Source organism: Austrofundulus limnaeus, unplaced genomic scaffold (genome assembly GCF_001266775.1).
Source record: "Austrofundulus limnaeus strain Quisiro unplaced genomic scaffold, Austrofundulus_limnaeus-1.0 Scaffold1985, whole genome shotgun sequence".
Taxonomy (NCBI): domain Eukaryota; kingdom Metazoa; phylum Chordata; class Actinopteri; order Cyprinodontiformes; family Rivulidae; genus Austrofundulus; species Austrofundulus limnaeus.
Window position 1 is genome coordinate 6,198 of NW_013954387.1, and position 17,557 is coordinate 23,754.

At 38.4% G+C, this 17,557-nt stretch overlaps 1 protein-coding gene across 1 annotated transcript in view; it reads left to right on the forward strand.

Annotated features, from left to right (window-relative positions):
• The window catches only part of LOC106536814 (voltage-dependent calcium channel gamma-4 subunit), a 27,161-nt gene that overhangs the window by 3,656 nt on the left and 5,948 nt on the right, over positions 1–17,557 (forward strand). Inside the window, exons 2-3 of the mRNA XM_014034138.1 lie at positions 11,252–11,542; positions 12,082–12,306. Of these exons, the coding sequence (XP_013889592.1) occupies positions 12,084–12,306 (223 nt within the window). The 5' untranslated portion in view covers positions 11,252–11,542; positions 12,082–12,083. The remainder of the gene's footprint in view (positions 1–11,251; positions 11,543–12,081; positions 12,307–17,557) is intronic.

Here is a 17,557-nt window from a genome sequence, read left to right on the forward strand (position 1 = left end):
GATAGATAGATAGATAGATAGATAGATAGATAGATAGATAGATAGATAGATAGATAGATAGATAGATAGATAGATAGATAGATAGATAGATAGATTGTGTAATCTAATCCAGACTCAAAATAAAAGACAAACTAACAGATCCATTGGATTTACTTAAACAAATTATGTCTGCTGGTTCCACTTGACTGAACTGAGTAAAGGTAAAGCATTTTTTACATTTACTTTAAATTTACTTTAAAAGTAAATGTTGAGTCAACATGTTATATTCAGTTCAGTGGAAGTAAAACCAACACATCTGTTTTTTAGTGTAATTCTGAAACAATACAATTAGATTCAGTTTTTCTTTATTAAAAAACCAAATTCTTTAATGTAAATTTCTTTGGTGATTTGCAAATGCAAACAGTAGCAGCTGCAGCTAGTTGTAGCACCTCCAGCAGCCAAACACTCAGCAGGAACATAATATTTCTACAGAAATATGCATCATGGACAGAAATGGAAAGGTTCTCTGACCAGACTAACACGCATGATGGATGGTTCATGGAAATACTATTTTTTTTAATATCATTTCAATGAACATCTTAACTTTTTTTTGAGTTGCTTTAAGAGGAAAGCAAAGGCTCAGATTAGCCATTAGCTCATCAGTCTGGTCAGAGTTTACACTAATTAACAGGTAAGATATTAGTTGTTCATAATATTTCCACATTACCCTCAATCAAAAGACATGAACTAGCCCTGTGAAGCTTTCATAAAGTTTCAGTCTGGAGAGTTTGGGATTCAAACCACCGGCTCTTAATGAGCAGCAGATAGAAGTTTTGGTGATGATGCCTGTGGGATGATAAGGTCTTGCATCATCGTTTTGCCAATGACCTCTCGTGTCTCCATTAGTGATGAGTGATTCTTTCATTAAGCGCAGCTGGGCCTGTTGTCTGTCGGCCGCCCCCTCAGCTCCTCCACCTGCCACGTGCTAAACTTCACTGTGCCGTGAGCGAGCTGCGCTTCTGGCTTTCACCATCATCTCCGTGGATGTTGGATTCCTTTCAAACTCCCCTTGGTTCGCTCTGAGATCTGCTGTTTAAGATGGAAGATGACTCACTGCAGTCAGTGTTTGGAAGCCCACACAGGGCTGAGTTGTGTTTGTAGTACTGGCCAAATCCTAATCATGAGTGGTCCACAGCAACCTGGAATAAACCTTATGACTTCTGATTGCTTTCACTTGTTTTAGCTGCGCTGGTTCACTCTGATTTTATAGCTGTTTGGGTGGTCGAGTCCATTTCTCGCTCTCTGTTTTTTTTCTCTCTGAGGGGGAACAATTCTGCAGCCGTCATCATATCTGTCATGTAGCCGTTCAGAGGATCAATGACTTCGCTGCAATTTTCTTGATGCTTTGAGGTTTCAGAGCAGTTCCCTTCGCTCTTTGGTCATACAGGGACTCAGGAGGAAACCACTGCTGCCTGAGAGCTACAAATACATCGTGTTTAAATGTATCAGCATCATGGATAAATACAAAAGAAACACTGCAGTCCATTCACTACAGTGTGGAACTACTGAGTTCTGAATTTGTCAGTAAAACTAATTCAACTACCGGTAGTTATTTATTGTGCTGATCAAGTTTCAAACAAGATCCTTCGGAATCAGGGGTCTGCAAGCTGCGGCTCTGGGGCCACATGTGGCTCTTTGGTCCCTCTGCAGTGGCTCTTTGAAAATGTGACAAAACATAACATTTATTTATTTATTTATTTATTTATTTATTTATTTATTTATTTATTTATTTATTTATTTATTTTTATTTGGGGGGGTTATACTCACAACAATTTGTATGCAATTACAACCCCTGGCAAAAAGTATGGAATCACCAGTCTTGGATGAGCACTCATTCAGATATTTCATTCTGTAAAACAAACTCAGATCAAAAACATGATACAATAATAAGGTCATTCCAAAGTGCAACTTGTTGACTTTCAGGAACACTCAAAGAAATGAAGAGAAAACATTGTGAAAGTCAGTGAATCCATCCATCCATCCATCCATCCATCCATCCATCCATCCATCCATCCATCCATCCATCCATCCATTCATCCAACCATCATTCCAACCATCCATCCATCCATCCATCCATCCATCCATCCATCATTCCAACCATCCATCCATCCATTTTTTGTTCTGGTGTCAGGTCAAGGGGTCAGCAGTTTTAGCCGGGAAGTCCAGCCACCTCTTTCAGATCTTCTGGGAGGACTAATTTGGGGTCTCCTCCCAGTTGGACAGGCCTGGAACACCTCCCTATGAAGGTGTCCAGGGGGCATCCCTACCAGATGCCCCACCTCAAACTGGTTCTTCTTGACGTGGAGGAGCAGCAGCTCTACTCTAAGTCTTTTTTGAATAACTAGAGTCTAGCTGGTCCAGGAAAACTTCTGTCCTGTTGTGTGTCTGTGATCTTGATCTTTCTGGAGTTTTGGGAGAGTTCATGACTTTAGGTGAGGGTAGGAGGGTAGAAACTATACATTGTTGGTTCACTGTCAACAATCTATTTCATTAAAGATACACAATCATCAAAAACTGAACTGGTATGATATGATACAACCTTTAATCATGGAGTTCAGATATATTATCTGATAAAAATACAAGCAGACTGAAATCTTTGCTCATCTAAAAGTCTAATTACAACTGGCAAGTTGTGTTGAACATTTTCAGAAGTTTGGGAACATTTTGTAGTTCTGTTCCTGGATGGATTCCTCCACCGGCTGTGGGATTATTTAACTCAGTGCAGAAATGTACAAACTGTGCATCAAGTTACGCCACTCAAAGAAAAACAACAAATGCACTTATGTACTTTGTTAAGAGCAGAAAAGTATTATTTCTGTCCAATATTTTTTCAAGAAATTAAAGATATTAATGTGAAAATACAGTTTTTTGTTTGTTTTAAAACTGTTGTAAATTAAAAATTTGTTTATACATTTTAGGTATCTAAAACACCATATGCATTTTACAGTTTAATTCACTTTTTTCCTGTCACTTCCCTACAAGACATCAAACTTGCAGGTACAGCAGATGTCTGAGCTGCACTTCAAACAGTCAGACCACAGGCACTGCCCATATTGTTTACAGTGAACACATTTTGAACGAAAAATTTAAATGTCATCTTCAGCAGAGTTAGCAGTATTAGCAGTGTTAACAGCGTTAGCAGCGTTAACAGAGTTAGTATTTGCTTTTATACCCAGATGATGACATGCATGCAGGTAGATCTGATTATATCTGAGCTCTTCTGACAAGCCGCACAGCAATAGTTCTGTTCTGAGATTCTTTTATGCAAACTTTTTCATTTAGCTGCAACATTTAAGATTTAATTTTTGCATTTATATTCAAGATTTATGATTTAATATTTAACATTTAGTAAAAAATTAGCAACATGTAAAAGCAGTGAGCTAAATAACAATAATGAAAATTTTCTTAAACAAGATTTTACACTCAGAAAGTGAGCTGAATAATGAAAATACATTAATGACATTTTTAACATTTTATTTTACATTTGGTGTCCCACAGTACATCTATGCCTTCAGGGAAATCCAAACATTTTTAATCTAGATTTGATCAAATTATAAAAACATGAAGGTTGTTGTTGCTGTTGTTATTTATTAGTGCTGATTTTGGGGATTTTCTCTATAAACAGAAAACATCTAAACCTCTTAAAGCTTTGCGTTTTACAGGGTCATGCTGCGTTTAATTTCCCTTCAGAGAGGGCTTCAGACACAGAACACTGAGGATGATTCCTATATGCATCACTGCACGTGTGTTTAAGTGCAGCTTCATGGCTTCATGAGCATCAAGTCATTCCAAGACACTTTACTTTAGAGCCTCTCAGACCAAGGTGTCACCGCCTCTGCTTCTACCCACATTCTCACTAAAACAGCCGAACGTTTGGCAGCGTGTGGATCCAAGAACCTTAGTGGACTCTGCATTTATTTAATGGCAGTTCAGCGACTCTTCGAAGCTGCTTTTGAAGATGACCTATTTTAGGATTTTTACAGTCATCGTTTTGCTGTTGTGGGGGTTTGAGCCAGCATGCGGGGTTTGTTTGCTTTGTGCACCTGCATGTTTGTGCTGACATGGATGCAAAAGGGTGCATTAGAAGTTGGCGTGTGCATGTCCACCGTGGGATTTCAGCTGTGAGCTCAGGTGTGTGAGCTTCCTCTGATGATTAAGAGGAATCATTCCTGCTTAGAGTGTTTTCCTAATGTTCACTGCTGCTGTCTCAAAATAGAATAAACCAATAGTATTTTTAGAACCGTCATCATAAGCAGGCTTAGTGCAACTTTCTTCTTACTGTTGGTCAAACGATGGGCTATATCTCATCAAACACATTTTCTTCTTGTATTTATCAGTCGGCATTATGATCCCACAAACCTCCCAACAGATCCATTTATTTTTCTTCATGTGTGTGAAAAAACTTATTACAGTTGTCATCATTTATTCAACAAGCAGTTTGGTGGTTGATTTATGCAATGAATAGCTAATGGAGCAGCTGCTACAAGATTCAAACCTCCTGTGTGATTTATAGCTGCATTATTAGTGCTACAACTCACTGGGTGGGCTCAGATTTTCTAAAAGCTAAGGTATTCTGTCACGTTGGGAATGAGTCATGCAGGTAGATCTGATTATATCTGAGCTTTTCTGACAAGTGAGGGCCCAGTTCTGTGATTGTCTTTGCAGTGGCTTGCTCCCTCAGCTAAGCTTTTGGCCTGTGTTGTTGTGCTGCGTCCTGCTGCAGTTAATTGGCCTCTGGCTGGCCCATAATGTTGCAGACAAAGTGGGAAAAAAAGCATCACTGTGAGGATGAGTTAGCTCTGGGTTGCTTACAATGTTTGAAAAAGACTACATTCTGTCCTTTAAATCTAGTTTTATTTAAAGTCTTAGTTTAAAAAAGAAGAAGAAGAAGGGAAAAACATTAGCTTTTGTTTATGACCTATAATTAGGTTTCAACATGCTAAAGCTTTAAATCATTGGAAATGACTCTCAACTACTACCACACCAAATGTTGGTTCAATGTCTGTGAAATTGACTGAGTCATCCTGAATCCGTTCTAGATGCACCTCCAGTGATTACTTTCTGAGCATTTCATAATCTATCCAGTTGTTCATGAGAAATTTTGCTAACAGACAGAGAAGATTGACTCCAAAAGTTATGGCTAAAGTTTTAAACAGAACACCTCATGTGATTGGTCAGTGCTCAGTGTTGGGAATGACTCTCAGCTACTACACCCCATTTAAGCTCAATATCTGGAACACCGATTAATTTATTGGCATTTTTGTGTTTGCTAAGGTTGATTCGCTGGTCTAGCCATCTTGATAAAGGGTAAATGGATTGTAACACAGACTGTGCTCTCGTTTACCCACATCCACACACATTCATACAGCAGTCGACTTCATCTCTACAAGCTGATCTGAACAAATACAATCAGTGCTTTAGATCACATTCATGTACAGCTGGAGCAAATCAGAGGGGTTCAGTGTTTTGCTCAGGAACACTTTGACATGAGACTGCATAGCAGTGGAATCTACTTCAGACCCTCGTGTTGGAGGTCAACTGCTCTAACCACTGAGCCACAGCTGCTCCTGTCCGTGGCGGTTCTGTAGAACAGCTGGAGTGAGTCTTGACCACATGACCATGTGATTTACTGTAGCTGAGCAGAACGGGCAAGAGTCTGGATTTACCATCACTGTACATGTTGGGAACACAGCAAAGAAAAAGACTGAAGATGTAGAAACAAAAAACTACCAATAATAATAAAATTATTAGTAATATATGTGTATAATCATTCTAATGTATATAAAAATAACAGAAAGCTGTGAGTGTTACGGATTAAACCATTGAAGAGAAACAGGAAAGCACGTAGCATTTCACAAGTAAACAGATTTAACTTTATTTAAATCAATGAGTGATGTGACCAGAACTAAAGTTAATAATTTAACAGTTTAAAATGAAAATAAGCTGACGTAATTACTGTTACAGAAGCTAATATCTGCTAAACTAACAAATATTAACAGTGATCACTGTTAATATTTGTTAGCTTAGCAGATATTAGCTGCTGTAACATATACATATTGTTATACAGTGTAGCACTGCTGAGACATGTTACAATTTAACACAAATTATTAAATATTAAAAACTGGTTTTGCCTCTGATTCATGTTATATTTACACATGGCATTATTTATTTGACTAGTTTTAGGTTTCACCTGTTGAGAAGATGTTTAGCTAATAAAGACTAGTTTCAACTCAAAGTATCAGTCAACATTTTCCAAGTGGCATTTGCTAAATATTTGTTATTATTATTTATGACAGTAAGAAATAACAAATATACTTTATTACTAGCTGAAATCATAATTTTCATCTAGCTAAAAAGTCTAAGGTATTGACTGATTCAGGACTGTTTAGATCATTGTTACTTATAAATTATATATTTGTCTTGTACAACTGTTTTTGTTGAATGAAATTAACATAATTAGCAATTATATTAATTTATTGTAAAAATATTACAGACAATTTGTGACACAGATCCAGTTGCTGCTAATCTCATAGTTGCTATTACAGCTGTTAGGTGACACCCTGTTTGGTTGCCATTTTTGCTCCTCCGTGTTGTCACCAATACTAACAGTGGATGAGATAGGCAGGGCTCACTAGTGATATTTAACTCTACTCTTGACTCAAGTCGACTACAAAAAGTAATCACTTACAGAAATACAACCAAAGGTTATTTTTTGAAAGTTTCGTTATATTCATTTGGTTGTTTGTGAAATATTTTGCTAAAAGTCAAACAAACAAGCAGGCACACAGGCAATTACATGATTGTCCTGTAATCCTGAGCCCAACACTTATCAGCGGCCACCTATGATTATAAGGTTAGCAAAATATTTTTAACAGATTATAATGAAACTCTCAAAAATGAAATGACTGGATGGACAAATAACTGATGAACGTCTGGAAACAACTTGATTCAATCTGCTGCCAGATAATCAACCTCAGCAAACACAAAAACAGCTGAAGCTCAGTCAGATTAGCAGATGATGAGCTAAAATCTGGTGTGGTGCTAACTGAGATTCACCCTCTGCTCATTCCTCAGAAGCTAAGCTGTAGTGTGAGATCGTACTAAATGTTACTTTCAAGGTTTTGACCAGAACAGCGATAAATGACGTTCATTTCTCAACATGAGCTCAGTTAGTAGAGATGTTGCCTTTCGGCAAGAATGTTACTGGATTAAACCAGCAACCCAGGGACCTTTTCTGGGTAAAATGTTCTCTCTGTGAATGTGTGGGTTTTCTCTGGGTGCTCTGGCTTCCTCTGATAGACCAAATACATAACTATTAGGCTAATTGGTAACTGGTAGGTGAGAGAGTGAATGATTGTCTCTGTGTCTCTGCCATGGGTTTGTGACCTCTCCAGGCGTACGTCCCCACACAGTGACTGCTGGTTATGTGCATCAGTGACCCTTAGAGAAAAAAGATGGTCAAGATAATGGATGGATGGCAGAATTTCTCAACATAAAATGATGTTTGATTAAATCCATAGCAGTGATATACAATCCTATAAGTAAGGCTAAGCCTTCAATATAAACCAGCTGCAGGATGTTTTAAAACAACTAAATGGTAAAATATTATTAAAAATTGTAGTAAACCCACTGCCTTCACTCCTCTCTGTCTACAGCTCTCTGTGTGCTTCATTGTCCTTCACCAGTATCATCTAAATCTGTTGTGGGCATCAAGGACATCAGATTAGCCAAAACCATTATTGGGATGTGCAGCATGAATAGATACAGATTGATGCAACATTCATTTTTAATTTTTGACTTATTGTGCTGCCCAGTTTAATGGAGTTCATTTCCAAAGTAGTAATGATTTTAACCCAAGCCAATATTTAGGTCACAGATTTTATTTCTAAATATCAGAACAATAATTTTCTTGTTCATGCTCTGGAAATAAAGACAAAGACAAACACTCATAACCTGTGTATGGTTCGTTCTTTGGTATTTCCTTTTCAAAATAAAAGAAAAAATAATAATTGGGTGTTTTTCAGGGTTTTTTTGTTTGTTTGTTTTGTTTTGTTTTAAAAGTAAATTAGAAAAATGACAATTGCAAAAAGTAAGAAAGACTATGATTTTTCATTTTATTGGTTAAAGACAAGACAAGCTTTATATTTTGTTGGTGCACCATGTGGGAGCTACTGGCAGAATCAGAAATCATGGCTTGAGCTCCTGGAGTGTTTTCACTTCTCACCATGGATTTGTCTGTCTTATTAAGAGGTAGTCGTTGAGTCTCACTGAGAGCTGATGATCTTACTGGGAACAAAATTGCTTTCGTATTGCAAGTTATGCAGAACAGGGTGTTTGAGTGCAGCCATCGCCAATATGTTTAGGAATTGTTTCTTTTTTTCTTCCAACCACTTTAAACTCTTCTTCTTTGGTGACTTCCTTCATTTTGAAACAACATTATTATAGATTTATATTACTGAAGCAAAAATCAAACTCTGTGGATTTTGAATTAGTTTGATTGTGCATTTAAGTTAAAAAAGAAAAAATGAAAGAAAAACCATGGTTGGTTTTTTTGCGATTTTGTTAAAAAAAAAACAAAGAATGAACCATACACAGATTCATTTTTGTACATTTTTGTGGTCCCAGTGTCAGTAAAACTCTGTCTTCTTTGTCTGGCTTTATAAACCCTGTTCCTCAGTCTGAGCTACTTAGTAAAACTCTCAGTTTTTTGCTCATTTTCTCATGCTCTCATGTCCTTTCACGCTCCCCTAGTTTTGTTCCAAACACTCCCTTCATTCTCCTCTGTAATTATTGAAGGAAAATAGAAATTACAGATAATGAAGAGACAATTATGATCTGCTACTCAGGGGAGGTTTTGCCACAGGGAATAACTTAGTAGGTTATTCTTAAGGTCATTTGTTAAACACAAAGACCGCACACTGACACATTACTGCTTGGTTTATAGGCCTTGGAGAGTGATGTGTAATCCTTTATTCTTCAGGGAAAATCTGTATGTTGATGGGGTTAGAGGGTCGTATAACCCACATAAAAAAAGCACAATCACCAAAACATACAGTAAGCGAACAGAATGTTTAATGAATAAAGCCATGCTGCAGTGGTGTCAGATGACAGTTTACATAATACGCAGCCTGAACGCAGAGACACGAGGCTAACTGTCTAACTGAGGAGAGCTGAGGGGAACATTACTGGGATTCAATAAGATTGAACTCGACCCATCCTCAGACGCATTGGAGAGGAAATGCTCTCACACACAAACACACACTGGCTCTCCTTCTGTCTGTGAGGCAGCTCTGCTTTGGGTCATACAATACAAACAGGATGTAACCTATTTTAATGGCGGTGCCATATTGCATCATGAAATATTAACAGATTTGACTGAACTGCATTATGTTTGTTAAACACTGTTTGTTGAGTCCTCTGTGCTCAAACATCGCTCGGTTCTGGATCTGTTAAGGAAAAGACGACCCGCGAGAGAGATTATTTCTCATCTAAATGATGCACTTTTAGCCCTAATCTAAATGTGTTTGTGTCGAGTATTTCCTGAGTTGCAGTCGTTACACTTTTCTACTGACACAGATTCAGCAGGATGGCGAGTTTTACAGTCGTTAACAGATAATGACTTAAAATATCCTCCTCTTTTCTGCCTTTTTCTTCTTTTTTTCCATTTCTCCTCTTTGCCCTTTTCTCCCTCTATCTTTCGTCAGCCCCTCTCTTTTCTCCTCCTCGCTCTATGCTGATCCAGACTTTGGAAATCAGTGTTGCTATGGTAACATTGTCGGGCTGGTCCTCTCTGCCTCCCCTCCCCACCCCCCTTGCTCCTCTTATTCAGACTAGATGCTGTGCACATGCTCTGAAGTCGTTCTCTCTTCAGCTTCCAACAGTATCCCCGCTTACTCTTATTTTTCTTTTACACCTATGATGCTAGTTTGACCAAAACATTTAACAATTAAAAATCATCACTACACTAGAAGCAAATTTTGCAACACTTTTGCAACATCTGGTGTTTGAGTGCAGTGAGAACGTGTTTAATTGCCATTTAGTCCTGCAGCATAACTCTCTGCAGAGGTTACAGTAAATCAATCAGTATTGATGGAAACGTAACACCTGGGTGCACATTCTAGTTTCCCCCTGAGGGAGCTTCACTCAAGTATCAAGTAACAAGTAAAAAGTCATTTATTTTGTCATTTCAAATATATTAAAAATGTATGATGAGCTGAAACTTGTCCAGCGTTGTGTATAGGACGTAACACACCAGAGGTGTATGGCAAGTGTCGAAAATTATGCCTCCATTATTTGAAGTTATGACTTCCACACCGGGAGAAGCTGGCCATAGATGCATCCAGCAATTCATTTTCAACACTGTTGGAAATTCAAGCACCTAAAAAGTAATGTATTTTTATGTGTACTGACTCCCTTCTTGAACATCTTGGCTTCTTTTATGCAATTTTGAACAGTTTTTCTCCTCTTGTTTAAGTGTAGCTCCGTTTTATATCAAAAAATAATATAATGGAAGAAAAGACTTATTATTGAGGTTGAGAAATAATCATACATGACCCAAAAATCTTCTCAACATAAAGACAGTGGAAAAGAAATGAAAATACTGGTGGTCCATTGATTAAAAGTTTGTTTACTTTGGTGAGAAAGATGAAATATTAAACAAATATTTTAAAGATGATCCTACAGCACATTTCAGCTTGACACATCCTGTATGTATTGGTAGCATTATCTGACACACTTCCAATGACGCACTGCACTATGGTGTTCCTGTTGTGTCTTTGGTTTTAGGTTGTTCCTGGAAATCCAAGCTTTTTTATTCTAAAATTCACAATCCACTCTTCAGTTAGTTTAGTTGACCTTCAACAGATTGTTGTTTTCACACCTGCTCACTAACTGTTCCACCTCAGCTCTGAAAGATGTTTCATCAAATTTAGCAGTACAGTCAAGTGTCAGCAGACTAAAGACCAAAGGACTGAACACAGAACCTTGAGGAATCCCTCTGCGCAGTACAACAGAGTGTAATGTGATCACAGCTCACTTCTTCATAAAAACATAATTATGGATCTTAAACAGACAGCAGATTAAGATAAAATGGACAACTGGTTTATGTGTTTGTCTTCAGTTTGTCTTGTATTTTACATAAACAAATTATTTGAATAATTAACAGTGTACAAATTAACAAATAACATTTTTGTGTTTTATATTTGTTTTGCAGCAGCCGACGTGAGAGAATAGTGACCATGGTTTTTTTTCTGCAAGTCTCCTGCTAACAGCGGGAATAGCTGGACCACCGTCAACAACCCCTGCAAGATCCAACAAGCCAGCAAGATTAAAAGAAAGGGACAGGGGCCAAAAGAAAAGGGGGAAAAAGAAGCAAATAGGAGAGAGGGGGAGCAGGTGAACACAGTCGATGGATGCTGTCCAGATTGAGGGGGCAGCACGTTCTTCACTGACGGGGTCAAGAAAGATTTCAAAATTGAGTCGAAGGATAGAAACTCGCCATCAGGTAAGTTCCAGTCTGCAGTGCTTTTCCTAAACTCAGTCAGGATCGATTTATATCTCCATGAAAGGAAAACTTTTAACAGTAGAGGATATCTGAAGTGCCAACTGTGTGATGCTCGACCAACTTCATAACACGCTGGTATGAGTCAACATGACAAGCACTAAGTGAGTTATGTAATGCTATTTGTGTAAGTGCACACAGAGAGTTTCGCATGTAGAAATGCACACCCCCACCTGTCTGATAAAGACAGGAACAAGGTGTTTACGTTTGTGTGATCTGCTGTGTGTGTATTTCTGGAATGTTCAGGGCTGAGAGCAGTGTCAGGGTCATGAATATGTAACTGACTGAGAGTGTGATCTGTTTCACTCCACCTTCATTCAGTCTTGTTAAGCCGAGTCAGCAGAATTATTAAACCCTTCTCCAAGGACACTTCATAAGGCTTCTCACCCACCTGCCTCCACCTCTTGTTTTTCCTTACTTTCTCTTTCTCACCCTGTGACTGTAACCGCGTTCCTAAAATCACGTTTCTCTTTCTCTTACAGGCATGGTGTGTGAGAAGGGGATCCAGATCCTTCTCACCACCGTGGGGGCATTTGCCGCCTTTGGCCTGATGACGGTGGCGATAGGGACGGACTACTGGCTGTATTCCCGTGCCCTGATCTGCAACAGCACAGCCAACATCACCCAGGATGATCCCCATAATAAAGACAAGAAGGACCCCGGTGCGCTCACCCACTCTGGGCTCTGGAGAATATGCTGCCTGGAAGGTAAAGAACAGAGAACCTTTGGGGGTCCTTACATGGACGGGAACAGTTCTTACCTGAGTGCACGGAAAGTTTGCTTCAGCTGTGTTTGCTGTAAATGACCATTTAGACCATATGTGTCAAACTCGTGGCCCATAGGTGATTTCCATTTGTCCCGCCAAAGGGGCCCTGCACATTTTTTTAAATACTGTACTTAATTTAATATAAAAAGGTTTTCATATCAATGGTAAACTTTAAATTCATGATTCATTGCAACAAAATAAACATTTAAAAGGTGAAAGATAATACTCTTTGTCCTACCCCTGAGCTGTTGGCATAACTGTGGCCCCCTGAGCAATTTAGTCTCAAATTAAGCTGCTTTAATGCCAGCATTGACCATAAACTGCATCTCTCATAATGCATGTTGATTATGCATGGGAATTCCCTGTTGGAAAGTGGAAGAGTTCAGAATTTAAGATGGCAGCTACTCACCACAACTCAGCAGGGAGTAAAACTCGCTTACTTTCACTTTTAATAGTATTTCGGTATTATCTGTTTCATCTTTAGTCAGTTGTACACACAGTACTTTTAAGTGTTTGTTAGAGGATGTGTTGAAACACTCTTTCTGTGCAGGAAATACCACGTAGAGCTCAGTTGTTGTTTGTTAGTGGTTCTCAGTCACAGCAATGAGACGAGGATTGTGACGTGTCATGTTTAGTCAAACATGAAAGGTCAAAGTTAATTACAACTGGCCCGTTGAGGTCACCATAACTCTCATATGGCCCTCAGTGAAAATTAGTTTGACTTCTCTGATTTAGACATTGAGACAAATTCACAATTAGGATCTTAAAAACTGGGGTTCAGAAAAGAAAGATAAAGTTTTTCTTTTAATGTTTTGAAACCAAAATGATCTATTTTGACTAAATTCATAAGACTTGTCTCACGAAAGGCATCAATATTATTTGGATGTTGATTTGCCAACTTCTTCGTTTAAGAAAAGACTGATGAAATGAACAGACATTAGAAACGCAAGGTCATCTTTGTGAAGCTGTCCAGATTTTGAAAAACTTTTTTAAGGGCTTTTGTCTTCAAAGGAGGCTTAAAGCTGATTGGTCTCCTATTGTTCTGTAAACTGTCCTTTCTGGACAATAAAATGCTGACTGTTTCTCTAAGAGGCTCTCAGCTTTTGTTTGTTGGGTAAAAAAGGACGAAATCAGCATTTTTAACAGGTTTTGTGTCACCTTGCCTTTTCTAGTACTGACTACATTAACGTCAGTGGTGGACAAAGCGCTCAACTCTAGTACTTGAGTAAAAGTATTGATACTCATGGTCAAATCTACTCCACTACAAGTAAAAGTTACTCAGTCAAAAATCTACTCAAGTAAAAGTATTGAAGTACTTACTTTTGAAAATACTTAAGTATTCAGAAGTACATGCATTTTAAAGTACTTAAGTACAAAGTAAATGTACAAATTACATTTTCTTTTTTTTCTTTTTTTTGTCACTTCAGTAGAAAACGAAACTAAATATTAGTTTATTTAGTTTATTTATTTCTTCATCATCAGTGACTTTTTTAAGTGAAGAGAAAATAGAGACAGAGAGAGAAGTAATTAGAAAGATAGAAAGATTGAAATAGCGATTAGAAGCATATTAAATATACACCAACAAAACACAGGACCACACACCCAACATCTGTCCGCTCACCTGAAAAAATAAATGGATAAATACATGGAGGGCATACATAAAAATATACACATACCCATACATATATCAAGATATACATACATACATGCCTACATTCATAAATATTGTCTGTATATACACATAGACATATTTACACACTCAGTGACCAGTCAGAACCCCCCGGATCAGAACACCTGTRTGTGAGCAGTTGTGAACATGTGTGTATATACAAGATTTCTCCAATATTTAATAGTGACTGTGGAGGACCGGAGACCCAACCCCCAAGATACGAGGCAGACATAGGGAAGACCAGAGCCCAAGGGCCCGAGAGGGATCCCGAGAGCAGAGCCCCAAGGGGCACCCGCACGGGGCTCTTAGCTAGCAGTTAGCACACAATGGTCGGCTATTTTTCCAATCATCTCTCACAGCATTAAACCACAACCACCCTAACCAAAGTCATCTTCATTTAAAGCGTTTAAACTAGTGAGAAAAAAGTTTGCTGACTTACCTCAATGTGCTTTCTCAGGTTAGATGGTGAGTTATGGAACGCTGAAAGGTACTTTACCCGTGGTAAACAGAGAAGACATTTGAACTTATACGTATTATTTTCAAGTCCTAAAACCTCGAACACTGAACTGAGATGTGGCCATGGGTGTGCTGGTTTCTCTCCTTGCATTTCCTCAGTGGTCTCCATTGCATCTTCTTCTTCTTCTTTTGTCTGGTTCTGCTTGAAATGAAAGTAAAGTGATGGGAGCGCGCGCTCCGCTACCGAGAGTTAACGAGTGTGATGTAGGCTGTAAGCTACGCATGTGATTTGTTACTTTTGTGACGAACATAGCTTGTGGCCAATTGCATTTCATGAAAAGAAAAACTAGAACAGCAGATTTTTTCTTTTCTTTATTTTCACAGCGGATTATAAAGCTATGCTGATCTAAGGAACGAGTAACGACAAGCTTCCTAGAAATGTAGTGGAATAAAAAGTACAATATTTGTCTTTGAAATGTAGTGGAGTAAAAAGTACAATATTTGTCTTTGAAATGTAGTGGAGTAAAAGTAAAAAGTACCCAAATAAATAACTACTCAAGTAAAGTAAAGATACTCAAAAAATGTACTTAATTACAATAATAAAGTAAATGTACTTCATTACTGTCCACCACTGATTAACGTACCAGTGAAATAAAATATGATTGCATTTTTGGAAAGATAACATTGATAACATATTGCAAAAAGATTTTCAAGCCACTGAGATGAACAGTTGTTGAGATATTTGCATGTGAAGTAACAAGAAGTGATCTAAAAGGGGAATGTCTGCATGTAAACAAGGCATTAATAAAATGGCTGAAAACACAGACAGAAGATCAGTGATGTTTCTTTAGATTATTTTGAGTCACTCTCAGAAAGATGAAGAAGAGTCAAAGTTCAAAAGATTTTGTTTTAATGAACAAAGACCAGAGAGTTTCTTTTCTTAAAGAGTTCCCCTTTGATGTAACTTCCTGTTTCACTTTGGTTGAGCCCATTTCAAAAGAAAATATGCCAGTTATGTGACAAAATGAGTAAAATTGTGTGTATTAAATCATGTTTCTAAAATATAAAGAGGTTTTCTATGACTTTTTGTATTTGAAAGAAATGCATGTCACAGATAAAACCTAACCAATTGAGATCTGACTCTGCAGATGGAGGTTGTTCCTGGTTTTTGGCAAAAGAAAGGAGCTGGGGAAAAAAGACCCATCAGCACAAATTACACCCAAATTTAAAGCTGGTTAGGGGGCCAGAAAGATATGAAGTGGTTAGTTTCACAGCTGCAGCATGAATGTGGTGTCAGATGAAAGGCCTGGCAAAACCTTCATCCATGAGGAGGGGGTGGGGGGGGATGAGCAGCAGCCAGGGGGTGCACATGTTCATAATGCCCTCAGAGTCAGGAGAGATTAGGCTCATCCAGAAGCTGCACCTGTACAACTTTTTCTACATCTATGCTGTTTGGAGCAATTTAACAACCAGCTGGTGCACTGGAGAGTGTTCAGGCCGCAGTCTGACAGCCTCTGATTGGACGAGTCAAAGAAAGCTGTGACCGGACTTAAAATGGTCTCATCTTTGCGGCAGCATGATTTGATGGCGTGCTCATTCCTCACGCTCTGTTTGGCAGATCCACTCTGCTGCCACGCAACATGACGACGTGAACGGGTTTGAAAGCAGGAGAACTTTAAAAGCACCGCACCTTTAATGGCAACTGGGCTTCTTTTTAAATTCTTCTTATCCAAGGAGCTTTATTAGTTTAAAATTATAAATTATAAAATTATAAAACTACTAGTGTACAGAATTTTAGATGTCTTACATTTCTTTTAAAATAAAGTTTTTAAATGGAAACATTTTTTTTCTTCTTAATATAATGTTTTTTTTCTCACTCTGCATAGTGGAATTACAGTTTAAAGTGCACCTTTATCAGCACCACAATTCATTTGTTTGTGTTTCACTGTGCCAAAGGGACACAAACAGATATTTTTTGCATAATTGCGTAATAATTACTTTACACTGAAGCATAACCCCCTCTCAAAATAATCCATTAATCATTGTCTTTGATTCAGGCTCTGCTTCTTTAAGTGTAGAGCTGTAACCAAAGCCGGTGCTCGCTCATCAGCTTCTCCTGAGCATCAGAAGATACAGAAATTGTTGGGATCCATTTCTCAATCATCAGCCAGTTCCAGCAACACAAGCTGCAGATTCATTATACATTAGAGTGGCTGGCTGACACTCAGGAGTGATGGGTGGGATGGAGTTAACGGTGAAACGGGTGCTGTGAGTTAGAGATCTGGGCTTTTTCCTCACATGCAGGCGGAGGTGGAAACGATTCTGTGTGCAGGAAAATCTCCTGACTCTCTTTTTTCAAAGCCCTTCAGAGTTTGGTCATTGTACAAAACTAATTTGTCCTCATTGCTCAGCTTTCTGATAGCGAAGCAGCCAATTAAAGATAAGTTTCAGTCCTTGACGCTTTGCTGCAGTGCACCCCCACCCCACCCCTTCCTTTCTTTGCCCCACTCTCTCCTTTCTTCTCGCTTTGTCTCCTTCCTCCAAACATTAGGCTTCAACTCGTGCTGCTTTCTGCTCATGTTGCTCTGTAGTTTCTATGACATTCACAGTTTATTCTCCCACGTTTGTGGTGCAGTGAAGCCGACTGTCTTTGCGTGGCTTTAGAGGTCAAGTATCCTTGATGTCTGTGGAGGATTCAGCTGAGGGAGATGCTCAGTGGTTGTGCAGTGATGCAGTGAGGTGTAGCCAGGGTGGAAACGCAGGACATCCTAGCTTTAAAAGATTTATGTCTGTGGGTGGGTGGCATATTATGCTGGAGAGGGAGATGTGTCCCGTCCTGCTCTCTGTTCTGCAGTGTCGCTGACTGAGGTACTGAACTGAGTTGGAAATCATTTTTATATGTTGTTGCATCACAACGTTACAACCCTGATATTAGATTACTAGTCTAGAGGTCATTTATTTAAATACCTTCATCTGTTACATGTTGAGACTTTACTGAAAATAAAGACCAAGCATTTTAAAGGTGTAACATGCAAAATCAACTTTATTATTAGCTTTATATCATCCT